This window comes from Periophthalmus magnuspinnatus, chromosome 14, assembly GCF_009829125.3.
Source record: "Periophthalmus magnuspinnatus isolate fPerMag1 chromosome 14, fPerMag1.2.pri, whole genome shotgun sequence".
Taxonomy (NCBI): Eukaryota; Metazoa; Chordata; class Actinopteri; order Gobiiformes; family Gobiidae; genus Periophthalmus; species Periophthalmus magnuspinnatus.
Window position 1 is genome coordinate 22,777,844 of NC_047139.1, and position 13,129 is coordinate 22,790,972.

Consider the following 13,129-nt stretch of genomic DNA (forward strand, 5'->3'; position numbering starts at 1 on the left):
AAGCTGTATATATGAAAAAATACATTCCTGAATATTTGGATTGGGGCACATTGCAGATTATGTTCGCCTTTTCTTAACTGAAACTTGATGATGTGCAGACTGCGGGGTAAGCGCTTAACAATAGCGTAAAAAGGGCATACAGTGACAGTTACGTGCCTCGCGGAACGTAAATGACGTCACTTCCTATATATGAAATTGTTTTTGACTTAATTTTCATATACAGGAAGTGCCGTCACGTACAAGCCCCTCCCCTTTTTACCTGGAAAGCGGGAGGGGCCACGGTGAGTCAGGCAAGTGGAAAAACAAGGAAGGGGAGAGCTCACAAGCGGCAGGTTCGTGCTTGACTTCACACCCGTGTTCTTCTAATTGGAGTCAAAGAGAACAAACTACAGGATCAGCCTAAATATGGATGTTGCGGAGTCTCCCCATGAGAATATGGGGCTTTTAAGGACCTTTGATGCGTCCGAGTTTGGGTGCTGGGAGAAGATTGGATCAGGTGGATTTGGACAAGTATACAAAGTGCGGCACATACAGTGGAAAACATGGCTGGCGATCAAGTGTCCCCCCTGCCTTCATGTCGATGACAAGTAAGTCCCGGCTGTTTTCATAGACTTAGACAAATGGTACTGATACAAAAGGTAAATTACTCTGACCAAATACCTCACAAATTGCAGATTATGAACAAAGCGCACATTGTAATACACGTCTAACTAACTAAAGTAGCAAAATGTGCCAGATAATGCAATACACAGATTTTTAGAGTGAATAAAATAACTTAATAAACTTTTCTACTGTTTTTAGATATAGTTGTTTGCGTTTATCAAACAAATCGACTCTAGTTTTGTCTGGTGAATGATTAAACTTTTCTAGAAATCAGATTAAGAACTTGTGTAATGTTAAAAAGCCCCTCTTAGATTTTCTGATGTGATTTACACCCAGAGCTTGGTTCATTAACATTATGTCCTCAGGCTAAATGAGGCTCACACTGCCCAGAGCCAAAGTGGTTTACATATGCAACAAGAACAGTAAAAGCTCAGACCTGATTGCTCTAATCAATGATGACATTAGCTTTTGGGCCAAACTGTTTGGACTAATATGCAAAAAGAACAAGTGACTTTTATCAAACTTGTCTTCAGACTGAATAAACAACTATGGAGCAGTGAATATGACCTAGAGTCATTTTAGCTGGGGCTAAATCAATGCGATGTACAAAATTTAGGGTTGCACAAATAAGGTAATGGCATCGTGTCCTGTTCTTGAATAACAGCATACTTCATGGGAAATTCACTTTACTAGCTGCCCTTGCAATTATGTTGTCACATACATACCTTTTACATAAAACATTTGAAAATGTGTTTATTTATTGATTATATTAATATGTTTATTTCAAATGTAACAGGGAACACTGCATGTGTCACTTTACTTTGCATAATGTTGCATTTTGATTTAGTCTCAAAATGAGGAACAAACCAGGTCGTTTTATTGGCAAACATGAGTGCAGATTGAACCTGTATTGACTATCTTAAAACGAAAAGGGGATGTTGTTGATGTTTCTCAAAATAAAGACATAATTTCAAACCTGTGGCACAACTTAAAGCTTTTGTTGAGTCTGAAGATGTTATCATCCACAAACATCTGAAGAGTACATAAACTGTAATCCGACTTCTGCCTTCACTGACCCACGCACACGCACATGCATGCGAGCACACACACAAACACACAAACACACACACAGCCGCTCCGACTCAAAGCCACCTTTGTCTGCTTTGGTTGAAGGCTGCGGTTGTGTGGCACAGACAATAAAAGAAGCGGTTGAACCGGTCATACCGGGCTTCTCTTGCAGCAAGGAAATTGTTTGGTTCTGTGGAGAAGCACTTGGGATTATAGGTGGGCCTTATTTGACAAGTGTCCGCCTATTATTGCATATGGTGCGATCTTTCTACTCGCTGTTGTGGATTGTCCTTCCCCTATAGAACTTAAATCCTGAAGAAACCTGATACAAATTGCACACCAGGGTCCAGGCCCTAAAGAGCTCTAATGTGGACTTCATTGAACATTGTACTCAACACAATTCCCAGTCCATCTCACCTACATCAGCCTTTTAAGTGCCCTGCTATGAATGCAGTGAGTATCTCACACAGATCTGCCCTCATTACCAGATGCCTTTAAAAGCAGCTTCAGATGCATGTGTGCACTCAGGGCATGACTGACCCGAGCAGTTTGTTTGAAGTGTGTCAGCGCGGCCAGTGCACTGATAAAGCAGCTGTGCAAAGGTTCAGCTACACAAGAACTCTGTTTTACCTCCTGCATTTTGTGGATGTTTTCAAGTATTCATGGAATGTGGAATGTCCTCCAGGCCTTATAAACAGTGTCCTGAAGACAAATCTTTAGATGACTTGGTCAGTTAATTATAATGACCAGTTTGACTGCTTGTGGACAATAACATTGTTGTAACCTAGTTTAAAATACAATCAGGAGTAAAATTTCCCTTCATCACTACAATCTCTGAGAGTGATCAGAGTTTATCCATTATGAAGTATAAAACCTTTCTTTTCCAGGGACCGCTCGGAACTGCTTGCGGAAGCAAAGAAGATGGAGGCGGCAAAGTTCCGGTACATTTTGCCAGTGTATGGGATCTGTGAGGACCCCCAGGGCCTGGTCATGGAGTACATGGAGACTGGATCTCTGGAGACTCTGCTGGCCAACGAGCCACTGCCCTGGGAGCTGCGCTTTCGCATTATCCACGAGACAGCGGTGGGAATGAACTTCCTGCACTGCATGAACCCTCCTCTACTCCACCTGGACCTCAAGCCAGCCAACATCCTGCTGGACGCGCACTACCATGTCAAGGTAAAAATGGGTTTTTATGTCTGAAATATGAATATTTTTACTTAATAATAGTACATTTGTTTTAGCTGCTGCAGCCAAATATCCACTTTCTTGTCATAAAGTGCAATTTAAAGCCTTTCAAGTTTTCAAATTGCCTGTATTTACTGCAGTGAGAGGCTATGTACTCTGTGATCCCTTTAAAAATGACAGCTCTCCACATGCTCTGGGCAGACAGGTGTCCAACCTTTTAACAACCAAACCTATGGGAAGGTAATGGGTGGGAACCATCATTCTCCAGTTTAATATCTGGATGTAAACAGCTCAGCTGGGCCTGTCCTGACAGGACTGTGTAACTCCTGTTAAAGCTCCTGTACCTGTGTGTGGGTGTGCACAAACGTGACAAGCTTCTCCTGCTGCTGCATGCTGGGACATGGCCTCTCCATTGCACTGAAGGCATCATAGGAACATAGCTGCCCGTCACACTTATTATTCAAAATGAGTCTAATTAGTCATAGGTGTCACGAATAGTGCAGTGTTTTTCTGAGTATCATAAATTATTTCTGCCTGCCCCAGATCTCAGATTTTGGCTTGGCACGGTGGAACGGCCTGTCTCGCGGTGATGACATCAGCAGGGATGGCTTCTGTGGCACAATCGCCTACTTGCCTCCAGAGAGCATCATCGAGAAGGACCGAGTGTCTGACACCAAACACGATGTTTACAGGTGAGTTTTACTTACAGTGGCCTCATATGCACACCAAAATCTGACTATAATCTGATTTCTGAATCAGTTTACCGTTATTTAAGATAAACAGCTAAATCCCATGTGAGTAATCAGAGGGACCATGATCAGAAAGAAATCAGATGATACTGGTGTCATTTTAATGTAAACGCAACCATTGATAGACACTTTTTTATTATCTGATTGATATGACAAATCATATGGCCTTTTTTACAGCTTTTCTATTGTTATCTGGGGGATACTGACACAGAAAAAGCCCTACCAAGGTAAGCTAAAAAATAATAATTGACTTTAAGATGGCATATAGCAAGTAACCTTAATAAAACTGTCCATTTTAGGCCCTCACACATTAGCCTCCTATAATCTTAAATGTAGCTTTACAAACACTCATACTGGTCTGAGATCTGTAATGTTACTGACCTTCTACATGTTATAATATTAATATATATAATGACCCTGAGTGAGCACTATGTATGTGTGCTGAATTCCAGAGCAGGCATGTGGGCAGGACTAGACTGGCAAATATTGTGTATTTTCCCAGGCATATCAAGTAGCAGTCCACTTCAAGGAACGTGACTCTATTGGAAGTGAAATGAATGAGGGCTGTTGCTGGCACCGTTCATGTTAAAGAGACTTAGGTGCCATTCCCACTACTGTTGTATCTCACAATTATGAGTCTAATAGGGGGTTGAGTAATCTCTGTTTGTTCTGAATCATTTACTTTCTGATTCTACTGTGAGATACAAGGACTATTCTCATAGCTTCATGGGAACATGGTTCTAGCTTCAGCTTGTTTATCTGAGTATAAATGAATGACAGTCAAAGTCATGCATAAATTATTGTCTATATACCATAGGGATGTTACCCTTCACGTCTTCAGTTTATAGTTTATTTTGTTTTGTTTTTACAGGGGATAATAACATCCTGCAGATTATGGTAAAGGTGGTGAAAGGGGTGCGTCCTGACCTGGGGGCTGTGCCTCGCTCCAGACCTTCAGCCTGTGCCGGGTTCCTCAGTCTCATGCAGCGCTGTTGGGCCACTAACCCTAATGTACGGCCCAGCTTCCAGGGTAAGCCTCGAGTGACATTAAACTTGTTTAACACACATCAGTATAAAGCATGTATACATTTGAAACACATCTGTGCCCATGTAGAAATCACATCTGAAGCAGAGGAGCTCTGCTCTAAACCTCAAGAGGAACCAAAGAGCCCCACATTCTCCACCTCTGAGCCAGAGCCCACATCGCCCAGAAGGCCCACTCCTGATGAGGTAAGAATAATGAACCATCATGTTAGACTCTTAGGACCCAATACTCTTCATCAGCAGAGGAAGAAGGATGGAGAAGGAGAAGTAAAAATATATGTGCATTTTTGCATTTAATTTACTTAAAACTTTATTTACTAAATAGTCATATTCTGGGTTAATGTTTGATTGTTAGGAACAGTTGCATCATTAAATAGGAATGTGGACAGATGAGGTTAACCTGTGTTCTACATATTTGTACTAGTGTCTACGTGACTGTTGACAAACTAGTGTCAAAAAGGCTATGCTGCATTTTATAGTACTGCTTTTAAGATCCACGACAAATCTATCTAAATGTTGTTTCATCCTTGGTTCTTTTTTCTATGTTTTATTTCTATATATAGAATATAATACAAAATATATTCTATAAAAGCGAGTATATTATAGTTCAAAGCAGGAGGCCATGGCCAGTGTATAAATGGAATGGAATGTAAACTAAGAACAGCTTGTTCAAATGCTTGTGTGTCCCACAGGTGAATGACGCCAAACCAGTGCGACCAAAGTCTGCCATGTTGCCGGAAAAAGATTATAGTCTGTCAGAGCTGCTGAGTCAAGTGGATTCTGGGATCTCCAGAAGTTTTGATCGATTGAAAGAGGACAGCTGCCACAGCAAAGAGAACACATGTAAGAGGCTGTCAGGCATCTCCTCTGCAGACTCTGCCTTCTCGTCTCAAGACTCAATCACACTATCTTTTGAGAAAGAAAACACATATGGTAAGACCTGTTACTCAAACAAGAATTCAGAATTTTAATCTGCAATTCCTGTATACTGTTAAGTCATTGTATGTTTTTGATATTTCAGACTTGGCTGAGATCCAAAAACGAAAGCTGTGTGAGGCCATCCGGGTTAAAGACACAGCTAAGCTCATGAAGATTCTCCAGCCCCAGGATGTGGACCTCCTGCTGGAGGGAGGAGACAGTCTACTGCACCACGCCATTGCCCTGAACAACGAGGAGGCCGTCAAGTTTCTGCTGCTCAATAACGCCAACTTGAATCTGGCGAATGCTCGGGGCTCCACCCCTTTGCACCTGGCCACAGAGAAGCACCTGAAGCCTCTGGCAGAGCTGTTGCTAAACCGCCGCAGCACCAGTGTGAATGCCAAGGACGAGGATCAGTATACTGCACTGCATTGGGCCGCACAGAACGGAGATGAGGCCATCACACGGCTTCTGCTGGACAAAGGAGCTGCCATAAATGAGACTGACGGTCAGGGCCGGACTCCAGCTCATGTGGCCTGTCAGCACGGTCAGGAGAACGTGATCAGGGTGCTCCTGAGCAGAGGAGCCGATGTCCGGGTCCGAGGAAAAGACAACTGGACAGCTCTACACTTTGCTGCGTGGCAGGGGCACCTGGGAATCGTCAAACTCCTGATAAAACAGGCGGGTGCAGATGTAGATGGGCAGACCACAGACGGTCGCACACCGCTGCATTTAGCGTCACAGAGAGGACAGTACCGAGTGGCCCGGATCTTGATCGAACTGGGGGCAGATGTGCATATGACATCTTCAGGGTCCAACACTCCCCTCCATGTGGCTGCAGAGACGGGCCATACCAGCACCTCTCGCCTCCTGATCAAACACAAGGCAAATATCCATGCCCAGAACTCTGTGGGGCTCACCCCGCTGCACCTGGCGTCCCACAGGGGACACCTGGCCACAGTGAAGATGCTGATCGAGGAGGGGGCAGAACCTGACAGGAGCAGCCACAACCTGCGAACCCCCTGCCATCTGGCAGCAGAGAGCGGACACTGTGAAGTCCTAAAAGAACTTCTCCTTCACTGTCCTGATGGGGGCGCTCTGTTGGACAAACAGGGCTTAACTCCACTGCATCTCGCAGTACAGTTAGGGCACTCAAACATTATTAAGATGCTAGTGCCACAGGACAGTGAAGACTTTGTAAATGAAAGCTCAGTGCAAAGTGAGACTGAAAAAATGGCCCCATCTGCATCGGTTAAGCAGAGAAAAGTTGTCGTTCTAAAACTAACAGAGCACAGCGACAAAGACTGTACACAGCCCCCTAGTGCACAGTGTACCTCTGCTCTCTGCTAACACAAGGCCACTGCTGAGACTGCAGATGTACAGTACAGTGTAAGCTAATAGTGCCCCAGAGACTGCCTTTTTGAGCCTGTCGCACACCGACGCCCTTTTGTACAGATTGTAAGCTTTTATGTAAATGTGTTCTGTAAATAGAAGCTATGAGGAGTTTTGTCAAAGAGTTTAAAGAATGTTGTTAATAGAATGTATTTTTTACCAAACCAGCACATTATGTATCAGAAGTGTAATCTTTGGGCTCAGTGAGACAAAATTTTTGTATCTACTCTTTTGAAGCCAGTATGCCTATAAGTTATTTTGGTCACAAGAATTTGTATAAATTTGTAGAAGCCATGGCCTTTGTTATAAAAGTACTCCAGTGTTTTTCATCGGTTACAAACCAGTGCTACAATAATAAACTAAAAATAAATTAAAAACAAAAGGAAATATGTGTTTTCATTCATTTTGTTTTACCACAATTTCAACTTAATTTTATTTGCATATCGTCTAATGCCACAAGAGTCAGGGCAAAAACCTCTCAGAGTAATTAATGCAACATATTTCCAATTTCTTGATATTCAGAAAACGGTTACTTTCCTAAAATCAAACTAAAAGCTGTTATAATCCTATGTTGCATTTTACACTATAAAGCAACTCAATGTGAAAGTATTCCAGGTATTCAGAATACAGTACACTGATTGGACCATGTAACCGTATTAGGGATGGGAAATTAATTACACTAATTTGTGTTTTTACAAGTTTACTCCTGACTTTCTTACTTTCAAAGCAGGATTATTGTGCAATTAACAATTGATTTTGTAAAAATCTGATCTGATCTGATTTAAACTATTATAATTCGATTACACATCTGTGCAAATGTAACTGAAGGTAGTTTACAACATCCTAAAATATATAATATGATAAGAGCTTCCCCTGACGACCCGCACTCCTTGCTGACTTTGATTAAACTCATAATTGTCCAGTGTGTGCAAAAAAAATTGACTTTACAAAATTTACTTACAAAAAAAAGTTTGAAATTAGGCTATATACGTTGTTGTTTTTGTAGTTGTTGTTGAACAACATACCTCAGTAGAATTGGTCTCTCCACTGCTACAATCCACCCGCATGTGTGAGACCCAACATAGCACTGGGTCGATCTGGCATGTCTGCATCTGCCCTTTCTCTACTTTTTTTCCCACTTTTTGTACTATCCTCTCCAGACCCCACAGAGCATGCTCGGGTTGGCACGACTCATGGGAACCAGCCCTCGGGGGGATCTCAGGGAGCAAAATGATAAATGCGATACAAGGGGGCGATGATGTTCTACCTGCAATTCCAGCCTGTTGGCTAATTCCTCAGACCACTTTAACATTTCAACACTCCTTAAACCAACAAGCCAGCTCCGACGGCTTCAGGGCTCGGCTTTTTGTAACCCTAGTAACGGCCTGTGGGTGGCTGCTGTTTGTAATTGTCCTGTTTTTATAACCAGTGTTTGTTGAGACCCAGAAAATGACTAGGCAAATCTGCGTAATCCGAAGCTTCTTTTTGTGTACATAGAGCTCTGACACTTGTTTCCCGGTGATATGGCCTTACGGCTGGGATAAGGGTATTAGCCAACTTCAACCTCCCTCTCCACCTACTGAGCCTTTAAAGAGCCATGGCTTTATGATGAACTACAGCATACAAAACAACATAGGTTCATGTTAGGGTTTTAAGGGACAAATTCCTGAAAAAATGACTGTATAACGTTCTATGTATCTGCCCTGCTCTATGCTGTTATATGCAACATTTTAAGGACTTTTTCCCACTCAAAAGATATAATAGTTTAAATTGTTGTAGATTGTAGATTTAAAATGTTAATAACTAGAGATATATCTGGCTAATATTTACTAAAGGAGAAAGGCTGATATTTTGTTTGGGTCAACCAGCTGCCTGAAAAATATGTATAAACCTTAATTTGAACACTTTAATGCAAAGAGGTCACTACCCTGCTATGTTATCCAGTTTGTAGTAACAAGGTCATGGAAGAGTTTGTAATAAATTAGGGGAAATTTACCTAAATCTTCCATAAATATCTGCCAAAAAATATCAACAGACCCTTTTGTTCTTATCGATTCTAAAGGAGCAGTATCAACATCAGCCATGAAAAAATCATATTGGCCGATCTGTATTAATCAATATGGCAGTGGATCTGACATACATCTCCAACCTCTACACCCACTTAATTCTTATCCCTACATCTCTTGCGTAACATGTCAAAACAATGGCAGGTCTACAGACACTCCAGGCACCACTCCGGAGCCAGACCTGGCCCGAGTCACTACCTCTCTACCTTCTGAGTTCCTTCCAGGTCAAAGTTCAGATGTCTTATCGCACTGTCGTGAATGAACTGCTTGTAGTGCCTCCTTCCGCCTACCTTTGTCTTAGTCATAGAGTCTTAGGTAACATTGTCCATTCCAGAAAACGCTATGCAATAACAGCTGTAGGATAGTCAAGGTACTGATTTTTTGTGTGTGTGTATATTTTGTAATTATGTCATTATGTCTTATTTACTAGTATGCCATTATAATAAAAGATATATGCACCATAATCTTTATGTTTAATGTATGTGTTCTTTGCTGTAGTAAAAGTATCTTCACCAAATCAAAGTGCTTAATAAATGTTTTATAGTACATTTAAGGGGCTTATATGATGCTATTTTCTTCTCTGTTATAATGCCATTTCCTTGTCAAAAACATACCCACCTGTGTTTTGTTTCATTCACACGCGTTAAATACACAGACCCTGCATATTTAGGCTTGTGATGTCATGTGGTAATACAAGAAGTACTCCACTGTGCTTTTAAACTCCATACAGCTTTACTAGAATCATTTAGAAAATTTCAGCCCTGGAATTGCCCATCTCAACTAAAGAAAAGGTTAAAGGCTACTTGAAAACTACTGCTTCATGACATCACAAGGCGCAACAGAGCATTGTAAGCTTTGGAGATGTAGACAGACTAATGATAAAAGATTACTCAAATGTGTGTGAATTATACGCCACACAACTCCAGGTTTGTTTTTGATGAGATAACATTAACAACAGGGCTTAAAGAGTGAATTGTGCATAATATAGTGTAACTAACCACTAAATCCACTTTCTTTTGCTACTAAACTGTATATATGGTGTTTTAATAGCACTGTTCCTTGTCATTTTTTGGTCATTTTAGTGCAAACTAGGTACATTTGCAGCTTTATGCTGCAAATGTACCTGCAAATTGCCCTCATTACAGCCAGGTGTTTCTGATTCCAAACACCTGGCTGCCAAGTTTGAAATGTGGATACCTCCCAATCTGTTCATATAGCCTCAGACCCTGCTCCCTATTTTACATTTTGTTAATTGGAAACTGCATTATTTATTTACCTGCTGTAGCACTTTGAGATTTTCTTGACATGTAAAAGGCCATAAAAAGAAAATGGATCATTATTATTAATGTATTATTGAAATGTTTGTGAGTAGCTCAGTAATAGAATTTGAGCCATTGGCTTCCAGTTTAAAACCACACACAAAGCTGAGAAGCCCTGCCTCTTCACATTGGCACTTTATTTACTGTTTAAATTACTGTGTGTGTGTTTTTTTTAAATAACTGCCCAATATTTTTTATTGCCCAGAGTCTAAATTCTTTGAAAATAAGACCAGAGTGGTGGGCAGGGAAAGGTGGAAAATGAAAACATAAATTTGCTGAAAATAAAGGATTACCTTTTTGTAAAAAATTTTTTCCCTATTTCTCTACGTTCACTTTAGAAGAGGAATGGGAAGAATGCATGCATAACAGAAAAAACAAATGCATTTGAAATACTGTGGCAATAGTAATGTGTGATAATCAAGCATGCAATGAACTCAATTTGAACCATACCACAAATATAATTATAGAATTTTTGTGCAAACCTATGCTAAAAGAAGACTTGTTGTAGCAAGATTGCACTGACCTCCAAATCTTCCTTTTTGACAGACAAGATGTCTGCTGGAACTTTTCAGTTTGATCTGAGTCATGACTGAATCCCTGAATCACAGAACATTCACCTGAGTAGAACTGGTTTTAATAAACACTAGACAAATGTAATCCTTGACTCACAGAGCATGTATTAGATTGTATTATAACAATGTATGACACTTAATTTAACCCAGTATATATGAATTGATAATGTAGATAGTTTGAAATATTCTAGTTTTGTCACTGAGTGAAAGAAACAAACATGTAGTCTTTTTGTGGGCTGTTAAGGAATCTAGAGTAGGCAATGACTGAATAAAATCTGCATTTGGTGCTCAGGGCTATAATCATTTTTTCATACGCACATGTAATTTAAACCTTACCTAACTAGCAGAACACGATCACAGACTAACACAGAGCAGGTCAGAACAAGTTGATGTTACTGCCGACTGAACGTGGACGGAGGTGTAATTCAGTGATGACTTTTATGATTTATGACGAACTAAGCAAAGGGTGAATGTGGTAATAAAACATATGGAGTGTTCTTCCTTGAAAGAAAGACTAGTTAATATTGTACTTCACGTGCTGTTGTGTTCATATTAATTTGTTACTTATTGTAGCATAAACCGTCTGGACTAGGAGTATTTCTAGGAAAGACTGTTAACTTGATGTGTTTAAATAAAAATACAAATAAAACATAGCCTACCTTTTCAATTACTATCAAAGTTTCCAAGTTTGTAGACATGCCAGGATCTGCTTTGTATGACATCAGTCCTGGCATCTAGCTGTTTCCTGGCAACACAAAAAGCAAAAAGTTTAATATTCATAAGAGTCATAAGACCATCATTACTGGTGTTGTACCCTATAATAAGAATATTCTAGTAATATTGTCTCTCGGCTGGCCTGGGAAGGCCTTGGGGTCCCACTGGAGGAGCTGGAGGACGTCTCTGGGATGAGGGAAGTCTGGGAGTCCCTGCTTAGACTGCTGCTCCCCCGACCCGGCCCCAGATAAGTGGAAGAAAATGGATGGATGATAGTAATATTGAGAAAATACTCCGTTACCCAATGGTCTATTTACTTTAGGTTGTTACAGATAAAATTCACCATTAAATGCATGTTATTGTAGATGTTATAGAGAACATTTTATGAGCATTCGGTTGGAAAAAAAAAACATATCCTCCACCATTATAGCCTATATTTAGGGTGACTAGATGTCCCTATTTACCCGGGGCAGTCCCAGTTTTGAGCCCTGTGTCCCCTGTCCAAGTAGTTTTATCCCAAACCGATGATTTATCCCAGTGATTAGATTTATCCCATAGTTTTGACCAATTTTAAACCAGCCAAAAGTAAAAAGTGTAATATATTGTAAAATGTTTTTGTCCAAATACAAAAAACTGGGCTTGTCACTTTGTATAGACTGATGATTCACTACCTATGATGAGTACTTCAAAGCTGGGACATGATCATGTTGTAACGTCGAGATGTTTAGGGCACTGTTTGTCCAGGAGAGGGCAGTATACTTTTGAAAATTGGTAGGTGTGAACAGGGTGGGAGCGTGAGCTTTTTCACTTATTTCTCTATATATTAACACAGTTCACTCTAAGCAAAAGTAAAATACTCCTTTCAAGATTACACATGGGTTCCTCTTTAAGAACTGCCCTTCCTAATATGGTCATACAGATAACTTCCCTTTGAGCTATGGGAGACTAGGCCTTCAGAAACCATTAAGTAACCAACCTGTTTTCTAAAGCAACAAACACCGTATTTTGGGATGTAATTCCTATTCTCCCAACCCACACTTCACGTACTAAATCTTTTGTTTCTTTCGCTTGCTATTTCATGGGACATTCCCACGTGTTTTTTGAGTTGAGCTTCATGAAACAAAAGAAAAGCTAAAGAGTTCATGGCGAAAATAAATTATGATGATGCTCTGTTGTTGCTAACATGCCTTGATATTCAATCTAATCGTTTACTATATTATTTAAGGTGTCACAGTTCACATAATCATAAATTTAACTTTTTTGTTTTGTGTACTGTACCTGTGACTGACCGTGACGCTCGTTTGGAATTTTCCATTTCCGGAAAAGGAAAGTCCGTGAAATGAAGAGACTTTACATCAAAATGTAAATACACTTAAAAGCAATATTACCATTTATTTAGTATACACCACATATATATATACTATTACCTTCTGTATTATGTTCTTTACTTATATCTAATTTAAGTTTACAATAAAAATGATCTACAGTTTCCCCTC

General features: G+C 40.3%; 1 protein-coding gene across 1 annotated transcript; it reads left to right on the forward strand.

Moving 5' to 3' along the window:
* Nucleotides 1-302: 302 nt before the first annotated feature.
* ripk4 (receptor-interacting serine-threonine kinase 4) lies at nt 303-7,333 on the forward strand. Its single transcript, XM_033978014.2, has 8 exons — nt 303-587; nt 2,559-2,850; nt 3,403-3,551; nt 3,786-3,835; nt 4,480-4,638; nt 4,723-4,838; nt 5,345-5,585; nt 5,674-7,333. The coding sequence occupies exons 1-8, from the start codon at nt 406-408 to the stop codon at nt 6,918-6,920; spliced, it is 2,436 nt and encodes an 811-aa protein (XP_033833905.1). The 5' UTR covers nt 303-405; the 3' UTR covers nt 6,921-7,333.
* Nucleotides 7,334-13,129: the final 5,796 nt, after the last annotated feature.

Coding starts and splice junctions, on each gene's coding strand:
- ripk4 (XM_033978014.2), top strand. CDS start 406: ATGGATGTTGCGGAGTCTCCCCATGAGAATATGGGGCTTTTAAGGACC. Junction 3,836..4,479: donor ACAGAAAAAGCCCTACCAAG/GTAAGCTAAAAA, acceptor TTGTTTTTACAG/GGGATAATAACATCCTGCAG. Junction 4,839..5,344: donor GAAGGCCCACTCCTGATGAG/GTAAGAATAATG, acceptor TGTGTCCCACAG/GTGAATGACGCCAAACCAGT.